Source organism: Halichoeres trimaculatus, unplaced genomic scaffold (assembly GCF_033239565.1).
Source record: "Halichoeres trimaculatus isolate MK-OKI-2021-1 unplaced genomic scaffold, fHalTri1.1 fHalTri1_scaffold_6, whole genome shotgun sequence".
Lineage (NCBI taxonomy): Eukaryota > Metazoa > Chordata > Actinopteri > Labriformes > Labridae > Halichoeres > Halichoeres trimaculatus.
In genome coordinates this window covers 35,750,395-35,775,052 of record NW_027437184.1, presented here as the reverse complement: position 1 = coordinate 35,775,052, position 24,658 = coordinate 35,750,395, and the positions used below count along the sequence as shown (strand labels likewise).

The window sequence follows — 24,658 nt, the reverse complement described above, 5'->3', positions numbered from 1 at the left end:
ATCAGAACGGAGAAGAAAGGTGATTCAAGAGACAACCAATGTGGCATGGTTGTTGGCCTGAGTATCTGACAAACTGCTGATCTACTGGGATTTTAACCCACAGCCTTCTCTAGGGTTTACAGAGAATGCTCCCAAACAGAACTAATCTCCAGTGAGCAGCAGTTCTTTGAGACTGAGGCCTTGTTGACGCCAGAGGTCAGAGGAGAATGGACAGGCTGGTTGGGGATGATGGTTGGCTCACTTTGGGTCCCTTAGTAGCAATTGAGCATCATTTAAACACCACAGCCTACCTGAGTCCTGTTGCTGACCATGTCCATCCCTTTATGAGCACAGTGTACCCATCTTCTGATGGCTACTTCCAGCAGGATAACACGCCATCTCAATCATCTCAGACTGGTTTCATGAACATGACAATGAGTTTCCTGGACTCCAACAGCCTCCACAGTCCCCAGATCTCAGTTCAGTAGAGCTCATTTGGGATGTGGTAGAACAGGAGATCCTCATCATAGATCTTTAGCCCACACATTTTCAGCAGCTGTGTGATGCTATCATGACAATATGGAGCAAAATCTGTAAGGAAGGTTTCAGCACCTCGTTGAATCCACGACACAAGAATTAAGACCTGTGTGAAGGTTTTCACCAGGGGATCCAACCTGGTGCTAGCAAGGTGGATCTGAAAAAGTGGCCTGTGAGTGAATTTCCCTTTTTTTCATTCACACACTGAGGGCACAGGCTGCTGCAGCAGGGGACCATCAGTGTTAGCTGAGCTCACTCATGCACTTTCACACACCATTAAAGGGGACATATCATGCTTGTTTCTCCTTTTCACTATGCCAAACTAGGATGCCTGTAAAGCATTTCTGCCCTCAGTACGAGGCATTTAGTTCCTTCATTGCCCCACAATAGCGTTCTCAATATCCTCATTTTAGGCCATTCTGAAGATCTCGTTGAAACGCTCTGTTTCGAGAATGACCCCCAGTAACCTCGCAACGTCACAGCCCTTTGTACTCTGATTGGTCAGTTCTATCAGAGGGGCGGAGGGGGTGGAGCCAGGGGGCGATTTTTGCAGCATGGCAGTATTTACAAAATCGCCATATTGAATGGAGCAGACCGAGCGAGTTTGCTGTTTGCCAAAACTTCACCGTTAGGCATTGATAGCACTAATAAAATGGCAGAGTGTAGGATACGTCCTTTTGTATTGGACCCCGAGTCAGACCCGGACGGTTCTGCAGCTCAGGAGGAAGAAATTCCACCTGGACACAGATCATCTCAGGACGCTTCAGTATGGTGAGTCAAACCGGTACTGTAACATGTATAGTTTATACGTGGAAATATAGGCAGACTTCACTAATAAACTATTTCTATAACAGGGCTCCATCCTGCTCCTTCACTTTTCTCTGTCTGTTTTATCCATCATGCTGAAAGTGTAGTCTAAAGATGGCCTCTACCGTCAGTTCCTCACTATGTTATTACCACAGCATTATTGTGGTCCAGGTTCACAGTGCATGTCAGAACAAGCATGCAAATATCACAGTCTCACAAGTATTGCGACGTCTGCTAAAACTACAGTGTTTTAACTGCTAATTCACCATGTAAAGCTGAGCTGCTCAGCAGAGCACAGTCCCTGCATCTAGCACTCAGTTAAGTTAGCCAGAGCTGCTAGGGAGCTGTATTTATACTCGGCTCTTGGTGGGTGTATCCCTCGGTGGCGGTTGTGTGACTAACTGACATTACAGAGGAGGAGCTGCTTTATCAGATTACTCCAATAAAAAGAAAGGTACCTCGTGTTGTCACGACGGTCAAAATCTCGCGGCCAACTGGCAATGACCTATTTTCAAAGGCATCAAATATCGTTCTAGGATATCAGAAAAAATACAATATCTCATTTTTTGAAAATTCAGGGGGTGAAAGGTCTTGTTTTCAAATTTATTATATCATGTGTGAGTATTAAATCAGGGATCAGCATGATTATGAATAATTTTTACAAACAAATGAAGGGATATATATATATATTTTTTAAACTAAAATAGAAAACTAAAATAAAAATAAAATAAAGTGCTTTTCATACATACAAAAGATGTAACACAGAGTGCAGTAAGAACAATCAAACATGCCCACCCAACCCTGAAACCCGTGGTTAACAGTCGCACACACACTCACCCAGAGCAACATACGCACACACACACACACACACACACACACACACACACACACACACACACACACACACACACACACACACACACACACACACACACACACACAGATGAAGCTGATAAAGCTGAGTACAGATAAACGGATGGAGGATGCGGACAAGGCCAAAGTCAAATGATTGCTCTGAGGGCTTTTCGTTTCATGTGAGAACTGCCAGGCTGCAGTTCTCCATTTCAGTTGGGACCACCCATTAGAACAGTGTTTCTCAACCCTGGTCCTGGGGGACCCCTGCCCTGCATGTTTTTTATGTTCCCAACTCCAACACACCTGATTCAAATGATGAGCTCGTCATCAAGCTCTGCTCGAGCCTGATAACGAGCCATTCATTTGAATCAGGTGTGCTGGAGTGGGGTAACATCTAAAACATGCAGGGCAGGGGGTCCTCCAGGACCAGGGTTGAGAAACACTGCATTGGAAGAACTACTGGACTGGTTAGAAAGAGAGGTCAGCTTTATCAGATATCTGTTTCTCTGAGCAGTTACTGACCTGACGGACCAACCTGAACACAAACTGAAACCCTGAGAGCTTCTACATTTACACCGAAGAGATGATTTAAGTGGCTGATACTAAAGAGAAAAATAACAATTTTACACTGTAAAGCTGTAAAGTTTATTTTCTGTATATTTCTAATGGAGGGCGTTTAACTGAGCATGTGCAGAATGAGGCCTCAGACCCTGTCAGTGATGACGTCTCACTGATTCAAGCAGGTCTTGTTACCTGCTGCACAATGAAGCAGCTTCAATCAGGAATTAAATGAATGTGTAGGTTTTGCCCTGAAGTGATGGAAATAGAAACCAGGGTGTAGGGTGGGAGGGTAAGTACAGGAGGACAACTTATTTTATCAAAAACAGACCGTGCAGGTACATCTTGTACTTGGGCTGTGGTTCTCACCTGGTGTAGCCAAGTGAACCTCAAAGTAGGGATCAGGACCCTTTAAACAAAACAGGTTAGATTTTATTTAAAAGCATGCAAACAGAAAAGATTTGATCAGTTTGTCACATTTCTTTGCTGAAGAGCCTGAGGTGACTAAACCAGGATAACAATGGTGTGGTGGAAAACAGCAATATGTGCACAAAGGTAGTCTGAGTTTAAACACATCAGATAAATTGAGCACCTTAATGATTGTGAATACTTATGACACCTCTGCTCAGCATGATCTGCCCAGCACTAAACAAAGGTGGCAATGAGCTAGAGAAGCATTTAGCAGCCGTTCAGTGATCGGTTATCTAGGATGTTGGTTACATGATTCATGTCGGTCTAATACAATAAAAATCTAGAGAATAGAAGGCTTGCCTTTTCTTCTGTGAGCTGTGAGATATGGCCAAATGTGTTGCCTATGTATCAGTTATATTTATGTCACAAACATGAAAAATGTAGTAACTCAGCATTTCTGGAAGTTTTTTTCTAGAAATGATAAAGATGAAAACGTTGGGGAAATGTCACCCTTGTTTTCCAACACTTTCAGGGGCCATTTACACAGCAAAGGTTTTAGGATGAATAGCAAAAGTATTGTTGCGTTTCAGCCCCTCTTCTATACAAAAAACTTTGTTTTAGCTGACCTAAAATGCAAACTTTTGAAAACAGCCTCCAGAGTGGAATTTTACTGAAACGTTCCGCCCATAATCCATGTAAACAGTAAGCTGGCGTTTTCAGGGGAAACACTGGTGTCACGCTGTACTCCAGGCATGCACATACAGCAGTACAAAAGTAACGTTGTTACGATCATTACGGACTACCACTTCTGCACTTAGCATTCCCCGATACATCAGATGATCAGCCTTACTCTACTTGAAGAGCAACTCCGTTTTTTTGACACCTGGACATTATTTATAGGTGTGTGAATGCTCATATACTCACTCAGACAAACATCGTGCAGCTCGGAGTCCTTCAGAAGTTATTTAGATCCAGCTGATTTTAGCCGCACTTAGCGGGGGCCACGGCAAGGGAGCTTCAGCGCGGGACACAATCTCTGCAAAATCGCTCATTTCGGCTATATTTTTTCATCCATCGCTATCCATCGTTATCACAAACACACTCCTCTTTGGTTGCCATAGGCGAACACTGTCCACAAGCGCACCACCAGTTCGCATTGAGTCGTGGACGTGCTCCTGTTTGTTGTTCTCCAGCCAGCTCTTCGTCTCTCTCCCTCTGCATCCTTCTGTCATGCTTCTTTCGAGCTCCTGGTCCGTGTACTCAGGCTCAAACCGGTAAGGACAACCGTCAAACTCGAAGTCGTAGTCTGAAGACAGTAGACGAGCTGACTTTATGATAACACTGGCAATGGATGAAAAAATATAGCTGAAATGAGCGATTTTGCTGAGATTATGTCCCGCGCTGAAGCTCCCTTGCCGTGGCCCCGCTAAGTGCAGCTAAAATCGGTTAGATCTAAATAACTTCTGAAGGACTCCGAGCTGCACAATGTTTGTCTGAGTGAGTATATGAGCATGCACACATCTGTAAATAAGGTCTAGCTGTCAAAAAACTGGAGTTGCCCTTTAAGCGGAGAGCCACCAAAACCCACTTCTAGACAAGACAGCGCCACCTACAGGCCTGGGATGCTTACTATAGGGTTTTCATTCCCCAGCATTTCTGTATAAACAAAGATTTTTTTCTCTACATTTTAGCGTTTTTGGATGAAACATTGTCATGTAATTGGGGCCTCTGTCTGAAGTTTTCCCCGGGCAGTTATTTGATGAATGACACAGCTCTTTATTCAAGCAGAGGCCAGTGGTGCCACTAGAGCTGAAAACCATGCTAAAGTGCCCTTTTGGGTGCCCAAATGCTCCCTGAAATGCCTTGGGAGCCAAAGCCATAGACCAGGGATGTCAAACTCGTGCCATGGAGGGCCAAGAGGCTGCAGGTTTTCTTTCCAACCACAAACTCCACCAGCTGATTTCACTGATTAGTCCCTGCTTTCTGCTTGAAGGTGAGGTAATTAGTGGAATCAGCTGGTGTAGTGTTTGGTTGGAAGGAAAACCTGCAGCCTCTTGGCCCTCCATGGCACGAGTTTGACATCCCTGCCATAGACTGTATATAACATGGAAGTAGCATCCGCAATGTCACCCCATCTGTTCCTGAAACCATGAGATGAAGCCAATCCACGGACGCAGCCACATTCCCTACGACGCCAGCTGTTAGTTTGTCTTCAAGCAGCTACAGGCAGGCGCCCAGCAAGCACCTGACCTGAGCTGTGCCTCTGATTGGAAAATCAAACCATCCTTATAACTTCTAAACCACAGAGATAGAAAAAAAATTGACTCACTGCACAGTGATAGTGAAATCAGCATTTTTTTGAACCAGGATGTAAATGTGTTTTTTAATAAGAGTAAGTTTTTGTGGCTGGGTTTGTACGTGACTTCCTGTCTTTCTGCAGCCAGCCTCAAGAGGATTCTCAACCAACAGCAATTTTAAGCACTTCCACACAGGCTTTATTTTCACTTACCAGTTTCCCCTTGGCTAAAACTCATGCTTAAGTGCCAATTTTAGTGCCAAAAGGGGCGCTAAAGTACCGTTTAGGGTGATAAAGCACAAGCTAAAGTGCCCCCTTGGGTGCCAAAACACTCACTAAAATGTCATCTTGGTGGCTGAGCTGAAATGCCCCCTTGGATGCCAAAACATGGGCTAAAGTGTTGTCTTGGGAGAAAAAAACACATGTTTTATGTAGGCTCTCAGTTGGAAAAAAACGCATTAAACTGCTTAAATTGCCCCCTTGGAAGCCAAAACACAGGCTAAAGTGGCCTCTGGGGAGCCAAAACACACAACAAAGTCCTCTTCAGGGCCAAACTGCCATATTTGCTGGTTAAAACATGATACAGGTCCTCCTGTTTGTGCTCTTTTTTTTGTTTTGCCCTTGTCCTTCAAAATGTCAGTGCATGCCACTGACTCTGGCTGAACCTTTGTTTAAGAACAAGCCTTCACTATTAAAGCCTTTGTCTATTTTTGGATTGGCCTATTCTGTTTCCCCACCAGCCACTGGTCTCTAGCACCTTTATTTTGGGGGTAATGGTCTGAAAAGTTTGGGAACCCCTTGTCAAGCCAAAGTGTTCATGACCTCCTGTTCAATAACAAAGCAGAATCCCCACATCTGTGCATTCTTTTTTATGGGCTGAGATTTGTGTCAGCAGACAATGTTTTTGATGTATCGCATTTCATTTTAAACCGCATTCAACTCTTTTATTCCTTAAACTCAAAAATACAAAATTCAATTTCAGTTCAGCATGACACAATCAGTACATCATCTACATCCTTGAGGAAGAGTGAACCCAAATCCAGAAAAATCCTCTTTACATCCCTAAAAACTCCTGTGGCTGAACTCAAATTGAGATATCACCATTCCCACAATATGCAAAGACAAGGGGTGAATAATTAGGTTAAAGGCAACAAGCAGAGGTGCCACAGGTAGAGGTGCAAATGCAAGGTTATTAAGTGACCAGCAGCCTGAAACAAACTCTGACACTCTGTTACCAGTCTCACCAGAGTGGACTGATCTGGGTCAAATGAAACTCAGACTTAATTGATGATGGAGAGCTCAAATGATTTTGATAGTGAGGATGGAGGAGAAAGTGGTTTCTGACCTGGGTCAAGTTGAGATGGGGTTTTAGAAACCTGCAATGAACCCACAGGTTAACAGAGAAGGGCCAGTGATTTGCATTTCTACATGGGTGAGGCACCAGGGAAATGGTCTGTTAGAGGTTTGATAGTACAGGTTCCAGCAGCCAGACCACTTCTGCTGATATTACAGGAAACACATAGTTTTAAATCACAGAATCTACTTTTCGTATTGGGGCCTCCGGTTGGACCATAGGAGTGGGTGGGTCAAGCTCAAGCTCAAATGTTTTCAGAGTGTCTCTGTGCACTAGATTTCTGACAGCTTAATGAAAGTTAAAAGTGTGACATCTAACTATCAGTCACGGACTGTCAGTGAGATCAGGATTTATGAGGAATGAGTCTGGGTCTCAGATCCATCCATAAAAAAACGAGTTGCACTGAGCAGAGAAACGTCATATTTTTATTGTTTGGCTCCGGGCTTCAGCACTCATCATGGAGGAAAGGAAGATGTTGGCCACTCAGGTACACTTCTGTCAGCTGAATAGGAAGAAGGCCGACATGACACCTTCTTAATGCTGCGCTGAGTGTAAGCTCATCTCAGGCCTATTGTTCAGAGGAGGTCTTCGGGCTCCTGGAGGGGATCTGGGGGGGTCTGTGGTTCAGGTGACATTCATACAGGTTTTGTCTAACAGGGTGTGCCTTTCTCTCCAAATATGAGATGATGTGTTAGAGACCTAATTTCTCAACAAAGAGCAGTGGCCCCCGGCAGAAGAGGGGGATGAGACAAAAACAGGTCTTTAGAGCACCGTAACTCTGCCTCTTCAGCTGCTCTTGTGTTAAACTGGATAATTAGTTCAATGGGTGATTATTATGTTAATGTTATGTAATGTGTGAGGAGAGGTTTCCTCAGGATCTCACAGGTATGACAGAGAGGTCTCTAGAGGTTCTCTGAGAATCTAAAAACATGATTCAGAAGGTCAGATGAAAATTTAGTTTTAGTTATAGACGTGAAAAAGTTAACCCCTTCCTGCCTGAATTGATTTACAACCATATTTAAAAAATGTTTTATGTGTTTTTGCATTCTAACAAATGCTTAATTGAGGAGAGACCATAAATTTAGATATAGAACATACAGCAGCTAAGAACAAGTTACATAATATAAATAATAGATTTAAAAAGTTCCCCTCTGACCAATACACTGGTGCATTTGATATGATCCCTGGTATGTGTAGGATATGAATCAGTGGGCATCAGTGGGATACAAAGGTCATTTTAGCTGCATCAAGACCTGACAGAGTATGTCACAAATTTTCAGCACCAGGCATCAAGGGGTTGATTACTCAAATTTCCCATAAAAATGTCACAACACCCCCTGCAAAACATCCTCATCTCATCTGAACCCTGAGTGTTTCTCCTCACTACAGATTTTATATTCATCAGTCATCACAAGGCTGAAGATACATTGAGATGCCGAGCGGTTGATGTCATGGATCCAGTGACATGTTGGATTTATTGATCCTTGACATAATGTTCCTGCAGACAGGGGACAGTCCACACATGATCCACCATTGTTCCAGCTCGTTAGATGATCCATGCAGTCTGTGTGGCCCTCCTCTCGTCAGGGGGCTTCCTGTTGGCTGGGAAGGAGGTCAGTATATATGGTAGTGTATAAGGTGAGAACACACATAGTAAAGACAACAGGTGTGGAGACACTTAATAGTCATCATCACAAGGTAAGCTAGTCCTTTTATCTTGAATTTATCTGCAACTTATGCAAAATTATTACATTAATTTTAATATTTATTTCTTTGTGTACAATGCAAAACAAAAACTAAAGCCCATCTTTCTTTTTTTTATTCATTTTTTATTATTTAATGTGTTTTTTGAAAGTCTCAAAGTAGAGGGTTAAATTAAACCTGTAGCAAATGAACTTAATGCATTTTTTATCATAGCAAACACTGACTGCTTATTATTAGAGAGTAAAGATTGTTTAATCCTGCCGGCAACAATAGCTGCCACTCTTCTTTTTTCACCACTGGCATCTCTTGAAGAGTTGTTTTGACTTTAGGTAGCTAATTAAGTTTAGAAAATGAAATAAATAAATAAATGAAATAAAAAATAAATAAATAAATATATATATATATATATATATATATATATATATATATATATATATATATATATATATATATATATATATATATATATATATATATATATATATATATATATATATATATATATATATATAAACAAAAAAACAAATAAATAAATAGATGAATTAATTAATAAATAAATAAATTAACAAATATTAAGTACTATAGAGGTTTATGGAATCAATTGAATGTACTTAAATGGATGTGAGTTAAAGTTCACACTTTTTTCCCCCAAAGTGATGTAGAACACAAGCAAGAATTAAGACTTGGGGGAAACACCTCAGATAGTGTGATGAAGAGCTTCAAGTTATTTAGACACTAGTGCCAGAAGAAGTGATACTTTTATTTTTTTTTCTGTAGCCACAGTTGACCACAACTGAAACAAAACAAATAAAAATCACTGTCAACAACATTGTTCAACCTAAAACAACATTTGTTATTAGCGCTAAATATTGACTAAGAGCTGGGTCTGAGACCCACTGACTCAAGACAAAGAGGAGAAGGCTCAGATTTAGTGCTTAAGCGCCCCCCGAACAGATGAGTCTTCAGACAGCGCTTAAAGTAGAAAGGGACTCTGCGGATCCTATATGGAGTTAGATAATTCATCCCACCATTTGGAAACAACTGAGGAGAAGAGTCTGGCTCGAGATTTAGAGCCATGCTGGGCTGGAGGCACCAGGCGTCTTTCACAAGCAGAGCGTAGTGAGCATGAGGGAGTGTAGACCTGGATGAGGGACCCCAGGTAGGCAGGATCCGTTCTTGTCAATGTTTTGTAAGCCAGAAGAAGAGCTTTGAATTTGGTTTGAGCTTCTACTGGAAGCCAGTGAAGAGAGATTAACATCGCGGTGACGTGTGCTGTTTTGGGCTGATGAAAGACCAGACATGCTGCTGCATTCTGGGTAATCTGCAGAGGGTCAAATGTACACACAGGGAGGCCTGCAACCAACAAATCCAAAAATCAGGACAGGGATGTTTCCCATCATGTGACATCAACTCTTCTTTGAACTACAATCAGTAAAGGTTTGTGAACCTGGAGATAAGTGGAAGTCAAGGTGAAATGTCCCATTCTCTCCTGCAGTAACAAGTCAGGACTGCAGGCAGGTCAATTAAAGCACCTGGACTCTTCTACCACAGAGCCATCCTGTTGTAGTCCGTGCAGAATGTGGTTTGTTATTGTCTCTCTGAAGTCTGTAAGGTGGCAGCATGTTTTGCTCCTAAACCTGTGGATATTGTTCAGCATTAATGCTGGAGCCTGAACAGATGTGTAAGCTCCCTGTGTCGTGGACTCCTCTGATCCCCAAACCATCAGGGATGCTGGCCTTTAATTGATCGCTGAGACCAGGTGAAGTCCCTCACCTCTTTAGAGCAGACACAGCTTCCATGGTTTACAAGAAGAATGTCATGTTCAGATTCATCAGACCACAGGACAGTTTAACATTTCCCCTCAGTCCAACTTAAACAGGATCAGGTCCAGAGAAGTCTCCTGTGTTTGTGGATTGTGTGTAGTTTTTTTTTTTTTGATGGATTGAACCTGACCTGATAGATGAAGCCACAAACTGAGTTTTTGGAGGTGGTTTTCAGCCCATGCAGAGTCATGTCTGTTTTTCTTCATGCAGTAACTTCCATTACGTTAATATCCCTAACATTTTCTCAAAGTTTACAAACTGAATTACTTGGAAAGTAAAAATGTGGCCTAACTCTGTCATTGCAAAGTACTGTGTAGTAAATCATGACATAGTATTAATATTATTTCAATTAATGTTACGATGAGTGGGTCCTTGGAAAAGTGTCACAACTGAATGGGTTTTATGTTTTAAAAAACAGTTTGAGAACCACTCATCTTAGGAACGTTGTTCTCAAACTGTTGAACTTCTTTCCATCACATTTGTTTTTACAGAGTGCTGAACCTTCCCTCTGGATCGCCTTTTTGCACTCAGTCATGTGACCAACCTGCTGATTACTGACTGTTAGAAGTTCTACCAGTCAGTGTTTTGCTTTAGACAACTTGGTACCTGTCTTAAAACTTGTTTCTGGCAACATTTTTTTAAACAAGCATATAATTTCACTGATTTAAGTAACTTTGATTTATTTCTGTTTTTATAAACATTTTCTGACTTTTTTGGGATCCAGTCTGTGTTACTTTTCTTGTCCTCTGAGATATTTTACATTTTAAGCTATTCATCTATTCACCCACACTAGGAGAACCACAAGTTAGAACAGTTGTTTGTTGTTGAAGCTGATAATAATCGCTCCAACCTTACCAATAATGTTACAAAGTCATGATAGGTTTGTAGAAGACTGTGTCTGAGCCACTTTTCATCCAGCTCTTACTCTTAGAGGAGGTGAGCCTCTCTGACTGATGCAGCAGAATACTGTGCAGGCACCTTGGAGAGATTCTGTGTTCATAGGAGTATATTTTATCAAACATTTCTTTTGTTTCGAGCTCCTCCACCTGATCTGGTGTAACAGTGTTGGTGTGCACCTCTGATGTCCGTCTCTGGTTTCTGTCGCAGCTCTTGGAGGACAATGTGGCTGCTGCTTCTAACATATCAACTCACCTCTCTCCTCCTGGTCCAGGGTCAAAGTGGCTGTATCGGGCACTCCACCTTCAGAAGTCCAGGTCAGAGACACATTCAATGCTTTTCATCCTCATCCTTCTGTACACACCTCTTTCTTTCAGATCTTTACTTTCACTGAAACCCAGTATGCCTCAGCTCAGCAGAAGGTTGGCTACAAGAATACTGTCTCTCTATCTGTCAGGCAGGTGTGGCACAGATTTTGGAAGAAACAGGCGGTTGAAAATAATCTCAGGTGGACACACCATTATTAGAAAACCTGCTGAAAAAAAACAGGTTTCATTCCATCAGACTTAAGTGTGTTAGGGCTCTAATTTTGTGGCGCAGCGCAGGGGGCGCAAGCCTGGCGCACCCTGCGCAGTGCTAATGTTGTGCGGCGCACTGCCATGCGCTGCCGTTTTGACAATTTGGTAGACCGTCTGCGCAGAGATGGGTGAGACTGCGCGCCAGGGGGAGTTGACGGCGCACCAGGGGGAGGTGTCAGCAGATCAATGTTGGCGCAGTGACAATTTCGTGCCAAAAAAGTGCGCTGAAAGCTCGCCAGCTCCAACCTGGTCTATTCTCGGCGCAAAGCGGAGCGCACCCCACGCAGCTGTAATTTGGTGACAGGCGCACATGTCAACAAAGCCTCAGAGGCAGGTTTCCAGAGTGTCAAGCACATTTTAATGCACTAAACAATCACAGCAATCACTATTTGCGCTCCTCTACGCCTTAGCACTGCAGGAAACTTACAAAGTGCACTGGTCACGCCCTGTCCACGTGGCGAAGGCTGGCGCAGGGCAGGTGTGCCTGCGCTTGCTCCTGGTCTACGAAATTAGAGCCCTTAGTGTTAAATGAACAATGAACAACCATGACGCTCTGCTCTGTGCAGTGCGTCTTCAATCTTAACGTCGCACAGAAATCTAAAGGCTGGTTGTTTTAAGTGACTCAGCATCAAACAGATTTGTGTCTCTGAGAAAATGCTTGATACAGAACAAGTTGTTAGCTCCTCTTGATGCAGATACCCAATACCTGTCAACAATCCTGATTTCTGCGGGTGTCTCCTACATTTAACCCATTCCCGTGCTGTACTCCCAATTTATCAAGCTGATACCAGTAAAAGACTCATCCATAAGTACTGTAGAGGATGCGTGTCATTAGACCTGGCAAGCCAACTTGTTGGCAACCCAATTGTTAAGGCACACGGGGGCAGAGGGTCTCTCCTGGTCAAAGTGTGATGTAGGCAGATATGGACATCTGTTTATGGAAAGAAAGAAATCCTCTTTAGATTAGCAACCGTGGAAGTTGTGTCGTGCCATTATGTCGTATTATGTTCCTTCTGCTGTTACTCTCCAAAAAAGATGTTCACCTTATGAAATTCAAAAAAAGCAGAAATAAAAAAACTTCTCAGATTGCAGACACCCTGATGGAGCTAAAAGATGAGATATGAAACCTTGACCAAGTGCCAATCCTGGTTTACACTTTTGTTCTAACTCTATGGCACAGGGGCCTAAGAGGTTCTGAGCTCGACACACTTCTAGGTCTATGTGTCTGTGTCACTCTACAGTACCTCTCCGGAACACATGAGGGCAGTGTGGTCTGTAAGATTGCCTGTTTCTGCTCATGCTACAATTCCTGCTCTAACACAGTGTCTCTGAGAGAATTATGTTATATTGAAGTCGATACGTTAATGTTTATCATACAGCAGCTGCTAAAAGGACAGAGAGGAGGTGTTGGAGCAGATGTAATGTACAGGCCATGTGCAGCAATTCAGTTAATATTGGAAATACAATAAGCATGATCCCACTCAGCGGACCAATCAGGACTTCCTACCCATGCTGCTTGGATGTGTAAAAGCATTTGGGAGAAGCATGTCAAGCTATGTGTGTTGCTTCTGCCTTAAAGGAGCTACCGAGACCTATGGCATAAAGTTTGTCATTGAATGGACTCAGAAGTTTAAACCAGGCTTCACTTAAAGACTTCTGTAACACCCAGCTCCTGAGGAAAAAGCTGCATTCTGTAAAGAATGGTGGCATGCTCCTTTAAAAGTCAGCATCAGGTACTCTGTCCTCATGTTTTTAGACCCTAACCTGAGTCTATTCTGGTCCTTCAGCCAGCTCAGACATGGAGGTCTTCTGTGGCTCTCAGACCATAGACCTCCACATCCTCCTTTGTCCAGTCTACTTCAACGGATACAACGAGTCCCTGCTGTCCCTGAACTCCCAGCACTCCAACCAGCAGTGCAAAGGAACCCCGGACTGGACCGCTGACCCTCCTGTGGTCAAATTCAACTTCTCCATCACAGAAACAGGGATCACCACCTGTGCCAGCAAACTGACTGTGAGTTTCTAAAGCTGGTATCAGATCCAGATCCTTTCTCAGCACAGGTTCTGATCCCTGATCTCCATCCTCAAAGGTCACTCAGGAGGCAGGGACTGGAGTGTTCGCAGACTTCTCCACAGTCCAGTTCATCAACATCTCGGGCATGGTGTGCTCAAAGGACCCCAGCACAGGAGCCATCACCTACCACCAAGAAGTGATGTACCAGTTCTCCTGTCGCTATCCCCTGCAGTACCTGGTCAACAATACCCAGATGAGCGTGTAAGAAGCACTCACACATCAGTGTTCAATGAACTGTTTCCTGTTTATCTCATTCACATAGGGAACTCGAAAACTGTGCTCATGTTCACTTTTTCAGTGCGAGCAAAACTTCAAGTGTGAGGTTGAGATCTGTATTTTTTGGTCTGTATCACTGCTTCATCCAACAGTCCTAAAACGACCTGTGAAGGAGTGTGTCCAGACTCTGTTTGTGTTGTTTATCTCTGCATAAGTGACACAGTGTGGTTGCATGTACACGCATTCTCCTGATCTAGGAGGAAATCTTTTTGAGTTATTTTCTGTTTGTGTGTAGTTTCACTCTCAAACCACTGTCTCAAAGTGTCCAGATAAAAGAACTTGTTTTTGTACGACAGGTCTGGGGTCAACCTTGCCGTCAAAGACAACAATGGAAGTTTCATCAGCACTCTGAGTATGGGGCTGTACTCTGTAAGTATAGCAGAGATGTGAAACTGGAGCTGGGATTAAAATACATATGTAAAGAAGCTTTTTGATGTTCTTTAAAGGTTCAGTAATGCTCATATCCCCTGGTTATCACAGGGGACAACAATATGTCACAGCCATGAAATACATGTATAATATGATGTGTTCAAGGGTGCCTCGATCTGATACTGGTATCAGATACCGGCCCATAATCAGCAAAACAGATGAGAATCGGATTAAACTGGCCTGCTTCTAAAATCTCTGATAAAGCAGTTTATTCCAGAATCTCCTCCAGCACTTCCATCCAGCAGTGCCCACATTGTGACAAATTACTGTGAATTTACAAGGAAATTTCAATAGTGTTTAATGTTTAATGTTAATAAATGACACATGCTAATGGGTTAGGGTGAGGACAGCCAGCCAGTCAGTGCCGTGGAGTACAGACACTCGGCATGTATCATTTGAGCACAGACAGCCGGTGCCCCATGGAATATTTTCATGTATAGCAGGGTCTCATATCCACTGTGTACCATTCTCACTTGTGGTTACAAAACACTGACACAGCAAAAATTACTTTTCTGGAAAATAACTGTGAAATACAGTCAGCAGGGTATTTTAGTATTATAAAAATAAAATACAGTACATGCACTTTGAAATATCCGGAAATTACTGACAGTATTATGCCATTATTTTACAGTAAATGTTTTACATTGTTGTAACACTAAGGCAAGCATTTTCTAACATTCTATACAAAAAAATAAGCAATAACAGTACGTATGATCCGTGCTGATATTTTGTCGGATCGATGTCGGTATTGGCCAATACTCAAGGCTGCAATATCTGTATCATAGCGGGACACCCCTTGATGTGTTGAAATTTCTTCATCTCTTTTTGCACATTAACCTGAACATCATCCCTCCCTCGTCGCTGTGATCAGGATGAAAACTACTCCTCCATGCTGAGGGTCCCTGCAGGAGGCCTGGAGCTGAAGACCAGGATCTTTGTCCAGGTGAAGGCCTCTAACCTCACCAACAGGTACCTCACACACACACACACACACACACACACACAAACACACACACACACACACACACACACACACACACACACACACACACACACACACACACACCTAAGTCTGGTCCTCCTCACCTGTCCCCTGCAGGTTCAACGTGCTCCTTGATCGATGCTACGCCACCCTTTCTCCTTTCCCCATCAACACCACGTCGTACGATCTCTTCGTCGGGTGAGTCATCAGCCCCCTTCTCTAAAGTCTTCTTCACAATAGATAAAACTTCGCAGGCTGATGCTGATTGGCTGCAACTTTAGAGCCTCTGGGCTGCAAACACAGTAAACACAGGATTTAAAGCTGAACAATGCAGCTGGTTTTTCATCTGAAACAAGGTTTGATTTCACGTGTAACTGAAATTATTTGCGGATTTAAGGGGCATCTCAGTTTTTTTGACACCTGGACCTTATTTATAGGTGTGTGCATGCTCATATACTCACTCAGACAAACATCCTGCAGCTCGGAGTCCTTCTGAAGTTATTTAGATCCAACCGATTTTAGCCGCACTTAGCGGGGGCCACGGCAAGGGAGCTTCAGCGCGGGACATAATCTCTGCAAAATCGCTTATTTCAGCTATATTTTTCCATCCATTGCCAGTGTTATCATAAAGTCAGCTCGTCTACCGTCTTCAGGTGGGTCAGCTGACCCAGAGCTGACCTGGTAAACAAACTTTAGATGACGTCATAGCCGCGCAAGACAAAGGTACAGCTGATTTACTTTTTGCTGACATTGCTGAGCGACACGGCAGAATATTTTTCTAATGTCGAAGAGTCAGACTACGACTTTGAGTTTGATGGTTGTCCTTACCGGTTTGAGCCTGAGTACACGGACAAGGAGCTCCATGAAAGAAGGATGCAGAGGGAGAGAGACGAAGAGCTGGCTTGAGAACAACAAACAGGAGCACGTCCACGACTCAATGCGAACTGGTGGTGCACTTTTGGACAGTGTTCGCCTATGGCAACAGAAGAGGAGTGTGTTTGTGATAACGATGGATAGCAATGGATGAAAAAATAAAGCCGAAATGAGCGATTTTGCAGAGATTATGTCCCGCGCTGAAGCTCCCTTGCCGTGGCCCCCGCTAAGTGCGGCTAAAATCGGTTGGATCTAAATAACTTCTGAAGGACTCCGAGCTGCACGATGTTTGTCTGAGTGAGTATATGAACATGCACACACCTATAAATAAGGTCCAGGTGTCAAAAAAACAGAGTTGCTCTTTAAAGGCCCTGTGAAGTCTTTAGAAGTGACCTTGAATTAGTCTCATCCAAGATCTAGAATGAGATTATCAGCACCAACATCTGTGATTTCCAAATGCTATTTCTTCAGATCTATGGTTTAGCTGGATTTTTTCCCCAGAACAAAAATCATTTAGAGCAGGTAGACAAGTAATTTTAAGCAAGAGAAAGAGAGATCTGTGTTTTACTCTACTGAAAATTATTTCTGTAATTAAATTTTATGGTGATGGTGGATACTGGAGCCTAACTGTCAGACAGAAAAAGGACAGAAGAGCAGAAAAGGGATATAGCACAAGCTCAAGGCTAACACAGGAGCTAAACTGTTTGTGCTGATGTTCATTCCAACCCACAGTCAGCAGTTATTCTGCAGTGGTCTGTTCAAACTTGAGAGTCCATCAATAAAATGAAGAGTGAGGTTACGTTCGCTCTGCTTGGTGAGGTTAGAGTTTGTAGATGAGCTCTGGTAGGACAGAACCAGGATTCACTGACGTTATAGACACGTCTCAGAACACCGGGCTGTGAGCAACACTAAACAGCCTGCTCATCTTCTGAAAACTAAACTAGAAACTGAGTTTACAGAGTTTGAATATTGTCTTGTTTGCCTTGTTGCTTTGCATCCTGGGAATGTTTCTTTAACCAAAGAAAAGAAGTGTTAAAAAGATCTGTGCTCAATTCATTAGCTACAAAACAAACCCACACCTTGGTAAGAGTCATGTCCTCACAACGGTGGGCGCAACTGCTCATGGGAAATGGAGTCTTCATTCCAGTAGAACACTAGCTTTTTCAGATGGTCCTCACAGTTTTTTGAAACTAAAGGTGAGCTCTGAGCTTGAGTTCGTCTTATAGGTGCTGTGTTTACAGAGCACAACCTAACGTAAGTCGTCAGCTTCACACAGAGAGCTGTAAGTGATGCCAGCCTGAGGTTGAATATAGACATAGGGCTCTAATTTAGTAGACCAGGCAAGCGCAGGCGCACCTGCCCTGCGCCAGCCTTCGCCCCGCGGACGGTGCGTGACCGGTGCACTTCGCAAGTTTCCTGCAGTGCCAAAAGAGGCGCAGTCAAGAAAGGCGCAGAGGAGCGCATCCACGCCTCCTTCCACGCAAATGGCAGGGATAACTTTCCATTATGACAAACGGCTTTAATCTGACATCAGATGTGACGGGACACTTAATATAGATATACATGTATATCCTGGTTCAGACGGTTACATTAAATAGTGATTGCTGTGATTGTTTATTGCATTAAAATGTGCCTGACACTCTAGAAACATGCCTCTGAGGCTTTGTTGACATGTGGGCACATGTGCGCCTGTCACCAAATTACAGCTGCGGAGGGTGCGCTGCACTTTGCGCCAAGAATAGACCAGGTTGGAGCTGCTGAGCTTTCAGCGCACTTTCTGCACTGTTTTTGGCACAAAATTGTCACTGTGCCATCATGAATCTGCCGACACCTCCCCCTGGTGCGCCGTCACACCCATCTCTGTGCAGATGGTCTACCAAATTGTCAATTTGGCAGGGCACGGTGGTGCACTGCACGAAATTAACACTGCGCTGGGTGCGCCAGGCTTGTGCCCCCTGCGTTGTGCCATGAAATTAGAGCCTTAACAGTTTATAGGATAAAAACACCAGGCCTGAAGTCAGTTTAAACAGCTCTATGATAAACCTCTGTCCTCCTTCAGGTGTAACCGGGATGGCCAGACAGTGATGGGGACAAACGGCCAGCAGCAGGAGGCCCGCTTCTCCTTTGAGACGTTCCGCTTCATCCATGGTTCAGAAGAACACGTCTCTACGTACTACGTCCACTGTGCCACTAGGCTGTGTGTGAGCACCTTCTGCCCCACCCTCATTCAGGTCAGCGTCTGCCTCAAATATCTCTCATTCTGTGTACCGATCTATTTAATGTCTGAGTTCATTTCCTGCAGAACTGCAGCTCCAACACCAGCTTAAGGAGGCGCCGCAGTGCTGACGACAACCAGGGCACAACAGTGAGCGACATGGCCACCATTAGCTCAGGCCCCATCAGCATTCGCCTGGGCCCCGGTGAGACAGCTCTCTTTAGTCTGAGGTCTGAGAGATCCTCCAGGGCTGAGGTCTCAGATATCCTCAGTTTGCTGACCTGTCTCTGTTGCTCTCTCTTAGGGTATCTGACGGCTCCTGGAGGTATGCTTTTCCTGCCAGCAGGACTTCAGATCATACAAGTATCAGAGAAATTCGATCAGTGATGTGACCATCATCAGCCTGACCATTTAACTCAGACACATCGCTGGTGTTGTTGCGCTCCTGTGTGAAGAAAATGTTTGGTGTGTCTTGTCCTGATGAAGTTATCTTTGTTGTGTGTTTTCTTTCAGGTCCTCAACAGGGTCAGGCGAGCAGCACTGTGGTGGCTGTTTCTGTCGTTGCAGGCATTGTTGGAATTATCTGCCTGACGTTGGTGGCTTTCATCATTTATCACATCTATAAGCCCAATCTCAGCTTCAACAAGAGCATCCTCAATGAGTGACGCTGATCAAAGAGACATTCAAAAAAATTAAAGTGTTTACAAATGCCTGTGTGAAAGGGTTAAAGCATGGGACTAGCTCTAGATGAATGAGTTAGGGTTAGAGACTTTTATTCACTGTAGTTTAAAATTACGGCTGAGTTTGACAGTAACTAATTCACTGTTTAGGGTGTAGAGCTGTGTGTTCATGTGTTCACTTAGTGAAAGACATTCATTCATCCTTAGACATGTGTGCACCTGTGTTCATAAATACCAAGTTTATATGTTTATGGTAATATGTTCATGAGCTCTCACACATTTGTTCATGTGTTCATAGATGTTTGTTTTTATAGATATGTCTTTATGTGTCCATAGAACTGTATGCTAAGACCTGTGTCAATGTGTTCATAAACATGTGTTCATAAACATGTGTTCATAGATGTATGTGTACATGTAGCCATAAACATGCCCATTCATGTGTTCATAGACATGTGTTCATATGTGTGTGTACATGTTTGTTCATATGTTAAGAGAAATGTGTTCATTTGTCCACAGACATGTTTGTTCATGTGTCCATAGACATGTTCACAGACATATGCCCATAATCATGTGTTCATAGACATGAGCATTCATGTGTTCATAGGCTCGTGTTTTTTAAATTTGTGTTCAATTTTTCAAAAACATGTGTTCATATGTCCATAGACCTGTGTGTTCATGTGTTTATAGATGTTTGAGCTCACATTATGTGTTCATGTACACGTGTGTTCATGTTTCTATGGACATGTTTACATGTGTTTACAAACACACATGTTTTTGCTGTAACAGGTAAATGTTCATGCCTTTGTAGATATGTGTGCTTGTGTCCCTTGATGTGTGTGTTCATGTGTTCACAGACACTTGTGTTCCTGTGGACTTGTTGATGTGTTCATAGAGACGTGTATTCATGTGTACCTACATGAGTGTTTATGTGTTTATAGATGTTTGTCTTCATAGTTTGTGCACATGTCCATGAAGCGTTTCCATGTATTCATAGACATTTGTAGACATGTTCATGACTTTAAAGCATAGACTGTAAAAAAAAAAATGGACGTCCGCAAAAACTGCTCCCCCTGGTGACTTGCTGCAGTATAGGTTTGAAAGTACAGCTTTCCAGCCATTCCAGATGGGCTGTGGTCAAACTTTAAAAATTATTACACCTCGTAGAAATGTTTCTCACTTCCGATTGTTGTGGTGATTTGAAGATATCATTTGACTGTTTTGTATCCAAGTCCTCTTTTTTCTGAAAAGTTTTGTTTTCATTAGTTATAAGAGGTTAAAAACAAGGCTTTACATCACGTTTAACGATGATTGACAGCTGCCGTTCTCGAGTATTTTTTTCGGGGATTGTAAAATATGTCAGGATGTAGAGTCAGGAGGTGATTAGACTCTCGAAAGAAAAAAATATATATTCTTGTCACCCGGCTCCACTCAGATTCTCCCAGAATCCCTCATCATCTCTACTGCACAGAATCTGGCTCCAAACTGCTACAATGGTGGCGCCTGAGATGGCGGTATTTTGGCTTCAAAGCTGTACAAAGATAAATCGCGGAGCCCTGCTGTCCACTTTATATACAGTCTATAGTTTAAAGGCACGTGTATTCAGGGGATATGATCACATTTTTTGACTTGTTTGTTCTTGTGTCCACAGATGTTTGTTCATGTGTTTAAAGCTGTGAGTGTGGTCAAGTGTTTTTTTGACATGGGTGTTCAGGCATTCATTGGCATTTCTATTAACGTGCTCATAGACATGTGTTGGTAGATGTGTGTGCTCATGTGTTTCAAGATGTGTGTGTGTGTATGTGTGTGTGTGTGCGTTTATGTTCATAGAAATGTGTGTTCACAAATTTAAAGATGTGAATGTAGTCAATGGCATATCTATTGATGTATACAGACATGTATGTTCATGTGTTCACAGACATTTATGTTCATGAGTTCATGGACATTATTTTTAAAACACTTTTCATATTTTAGTCCCTGACATGACTTATTCAACAGCTGTTCATATCTTTGTTCTCACTGAGAGAACATGTTTACATCATCATCTGTGAAACCACAACAACAGATACAGATCCTGTTTTCACTGTTACAGCTTTAAATGCCAACAAAGGGTTAATATGGTGTAAGGTTTTAAAGCCTATCACTGCTGGTCCTTCGTTGAACCAGACTGCAGACACTTTTATTTGTACTTTAAAACATACTTTTTTTAATGGGTGTGTACGTGGTTTCTGGTGTTTCTGGTGTTTCTGTTCCACCCTCAAGTGGACACTTAGGGAACTGCACATTTTAACACATTTGCATCAGCTTCTGCTGGTTGCAACATAGCCTGTCTGCAAAACAATATACCCAATCTCTGTTTAGGATTTCGGACTGGCCACTCAGGGAGGGTTAATTGGATTTTTTAGAGGGGCACAGCCACCCTTGACCCCCCTTTTGGAAACACCACTGATGTCAGTCAGCACATATTAAAAGTAATACAGTGTGGTCATCAACACCACCTACCTCAAAGAATGCAAACTTCAGGAAAGCTGGAGCTCCAGAAAAGTTGTTTAGTTTGGTAAATTGAGACTCTTCATCGTCCATCAGAGGACAACAAATTACATTTCATCATCTGTTTTCTGATTCATGCTACAAGCACAGACATCTATTTTCTTTCAGAGGTTTATCTTTTTATCTGTGAATTCATGTTTTTACTGGGCATGGAGGAGACATGTTATTTTGGGTGTTAGATACTGTAGCTCAGTTTTTTTATTTTTTTATTTTTAATGTTTTTATATCTGTTTAAGGTTGAACATTATTTTTTGTATTGCTAATAAAAAGGTGTTTGGCTACATAATTGTTTCACTCTTGATTTGGCTCATTCGTTAACTCAGGGGTTTTTAATTCTTAAAAAAATGAAATGTGATTTACATTCATAAGAAAAATGCTGTCAAAGTCACTCAACTTTTACTGAGTATAATTTTTTTTTAGTAATTTTACACCCATGTGAGAAGAAAACAGAGGAGGAGACTCAGATGAGAGTGTTTTGATGATGAGGATGCAGACATGCTCACTCTGCATCGTGTTGTGTTCAGCTCTATCTGACACCATCACGCCACAGGTCTGTGTCCCTCCCCACAGCGTGTCACCGGTTCACGGACACATTTCATGACGACAGAGCACACTGATAGAGGAGGCCGTGTGTTTTAGTCACAGCTTTAATCTCACAATGGTTGGACTGTGACGGTACATACAGAAAGATCTGTTGGTCATTTCCAAGGTGCATATGAACTAGGAATACAATGGCGCAAAGCGAACAGTCCCACAGTTGAAAAGCACCGGCTGACACAGGTTCAGAGTATTAAACGCGGAGTTAAAAACATTGCACAGCTCAAAAAACACACACAGCGTGTTAAATCAAAATGGCAGGCTACAGTCCCGATGAAGCTGAGCGCACCGGAGGCCCGGGCTCTCCCTCTTTCTCTCCGCGCAGCAGCAATGGTGCAAAATCACAGGCGCATTTTTGGCAGAATGAACACTGGACACAGTGACGCGTCGTGGCGGTGATTTGGTGACAGAGTCCGCCTCTACTTGGAGCTGGTGTACTTGGTGACAGCCTTGGTGCCCTCGGACACGGCGTGCTTGGCCAGCTCTCCCGGCAGCAGCAGGCGGACGGCGGTCTGGATCTCCCTGGAGGTGATGGTGGAGCGCTTATTGTAATGCGCCAGACGCGACGCTTCCCCAGCGATGCGCTCAAATATGTCGTTGACAAAAGAATTCATGATGCCCATGGCCTTGGAGGAGATGCCCGTGTCTGGATGCACCTGCTTCAGCACTTTGTACACGTAAATGGCATAGCTCTCTTTCCTGCTCTTGCGGCGCTTTTTGTCCCCCTTCTTCTGGGTTTTGGTCACGGCCTTTTTCGAGCCCTTCTTGGGCGCAGGGGCGGATTTTGCAGGATCAGGCATTTTCTCTGTGACTGAGGAGTCTGTGGTATAATAGGAAGGGACACGCTGCAGACACCGCCCCTTCCCCCCACTCTTATTTATAACATGGCTGTGCAAATGACCATGTTCCAGTGCCTTTCTGTGATTGGAGCACCTCTCTCCAGAAGACCATCATTACCGCTGTCCTCCCTGTACCATTGGACCGTGCGTTTCCCGTTCCATCCACCAATCAGAGAAGGCTACGGAGTTTATATTGCTCTGAGCGACCCTCATTACGTAAAGGTCCAAGCTTATTCTGCACGCCGTGCGCTGATCTGTGGTTATACTCCAGCTTCATTCCCAAAATATGTCTGGCAGAGGAAAAACCGGAGGCAAAGCCAGGGCTAAGGCCAAATCCCGTTCCTCTCGGGCCGGACTCCAGTTCCCTGTGGGTCGTGTCCACAGACTGCTGCGCAAAGGAAACTATGCAGAGCGTGTCGGGGCCGGGGCTCCGGTCTATCTGGCGGCCGTGCTGGAGTATCTGACCGCTGAGATCCTGGAGCTGGCAGGCAACGCGGCTAGGGACAACAAGAAGACCAGGATCATTCCTCGGCACCTCCAGCTGGCTGTGCGCAACGACGAGGAGCTCAACAAGCTGCTGGGGGGTGTCACGATCGCCCAGGGAGGCGTGCTGCCGAACATCCAGGCCGTCCTCCTCCCGAAGAAGACGGAGAAACCGGCCAAGAGCAAGTAAAAGACTCCTGCGGGCCCGGGCTCTGCCGGACCCCCTTTCTCCTTCTCTTCATTATGGTGTTTGTATTTTGTCGGATCTAAAACCTCACTTAGAAGAGGAGCAGTGTTCGCTGTTTGAGACACTGGCGCTTCTCATCGGGACTATTCATAGACTGCACTGTGCTGTTGTTGGCTCTGAAAATGGAGGCGCTCTCTCTTAGGCTGGAGAGGATGAAGGCCTGGAGAGGAGCTCATCTTAATATGGACCAATTTTAAAAGGAAGGGTGTTTTAGTTCCGCAGTGCTGCTTTAAAATTTGTTACAGTGTTGTATCGTTTCTGTCATGTTGTCGAATAAACGTCTGCTGCCCTTTGGCACAGTGCTCATCATCCAGTCTGGATCTGTGTTGTTGATATCCGGGGACTCCGCGGTGCGTCTTTGTTGGCGAGCTGCGCTCAGGCTCACTTTGGGCTCAGGCTCGGCTTCCAAAGCTTCACTCAGGGTAACACGTTGGATTAAGGTTCTGTTTGAGACAGAGAGTGAAAAAAGTGATTTCCTTTCTGATCAGGTTTGGGATCATAGCGGCTGATTATATTTGAAGTCACGTGATCACCGTTATTCCTGCCTGCGTGGAGTGAGGGAAGCTCACTGACCAAAGATTAGTTTCCTCAACGTTTTACCTTAAATTTATCAAGAC

At 43.6% G+C, this 24,658-nt stretch overlaps 3 protein-coding genes across 3 annotated transcripts; 2 read left to right on the top strand and 1 right to left on the bottom strand.

The window, feature by feature from the left end:
* Positions 1-11,444: 11,444 nt before the first annotated feature.
* LOC141791252 (zona pellucida-like domain-containing protein 1) lies at positions 11,445-19,313 on the top strand. The gene is made up of 10 exons (XM_074671531.1): positions 11,445-11,538; positions 13,587-13,813; positions 13,890-14,074; positions 14,446-14,518; positions 15,450-15,547; positions 15,678-15,758; positions 18,493-18,664; positions 18,736-18,853; positions 18,953-18,973; positions 19,162-19,313. The coding sequence occupies exons 1-10, from the start codon at positions 11,445-11,447 to the stop codon at positions 19,311-19,313; spliced, it is 1,221 nt and encodes a 406-aa protein (XP_074527632.1).
* Positions 19,314-22,272: 2,959 nt separating this feature from the next.
* Positions 22,273-23,340, bottom strand: hist2h2l (histone 2, H2, like). The gene has a single exon (XM_074672601.1). It carries the CDS (start codon positions 23,270-23,272, stop codon positions 22,892-22,894), a length of 381 nt encoding a protein of 126 aa, XP_074528702.1. The 5' UTR covers positions 23,273-23,340; the 3' UTR covers positions 22,273-22,891.
* Positions 23,341-23,516: 176 nt separating this feature from the next.
* h2ax1 (H2A.X variant histone family member 1) lies at positions 23,517-24,350 on the top strand. The gene has a single exon (XM_074672599.1). It carries the CDS (start codon positions 23,598-23,600, stop codon positions 23,982-23,984), a length of 387 nt encoding a protein of 128 aa, XP_074528700.1. The 5' UTR covers positions 23,517-23,597; the 3' UTR covers positions 23,985-24,350.
* Positions 24,351-24,658: the final 308 nt, after the last annotated feature.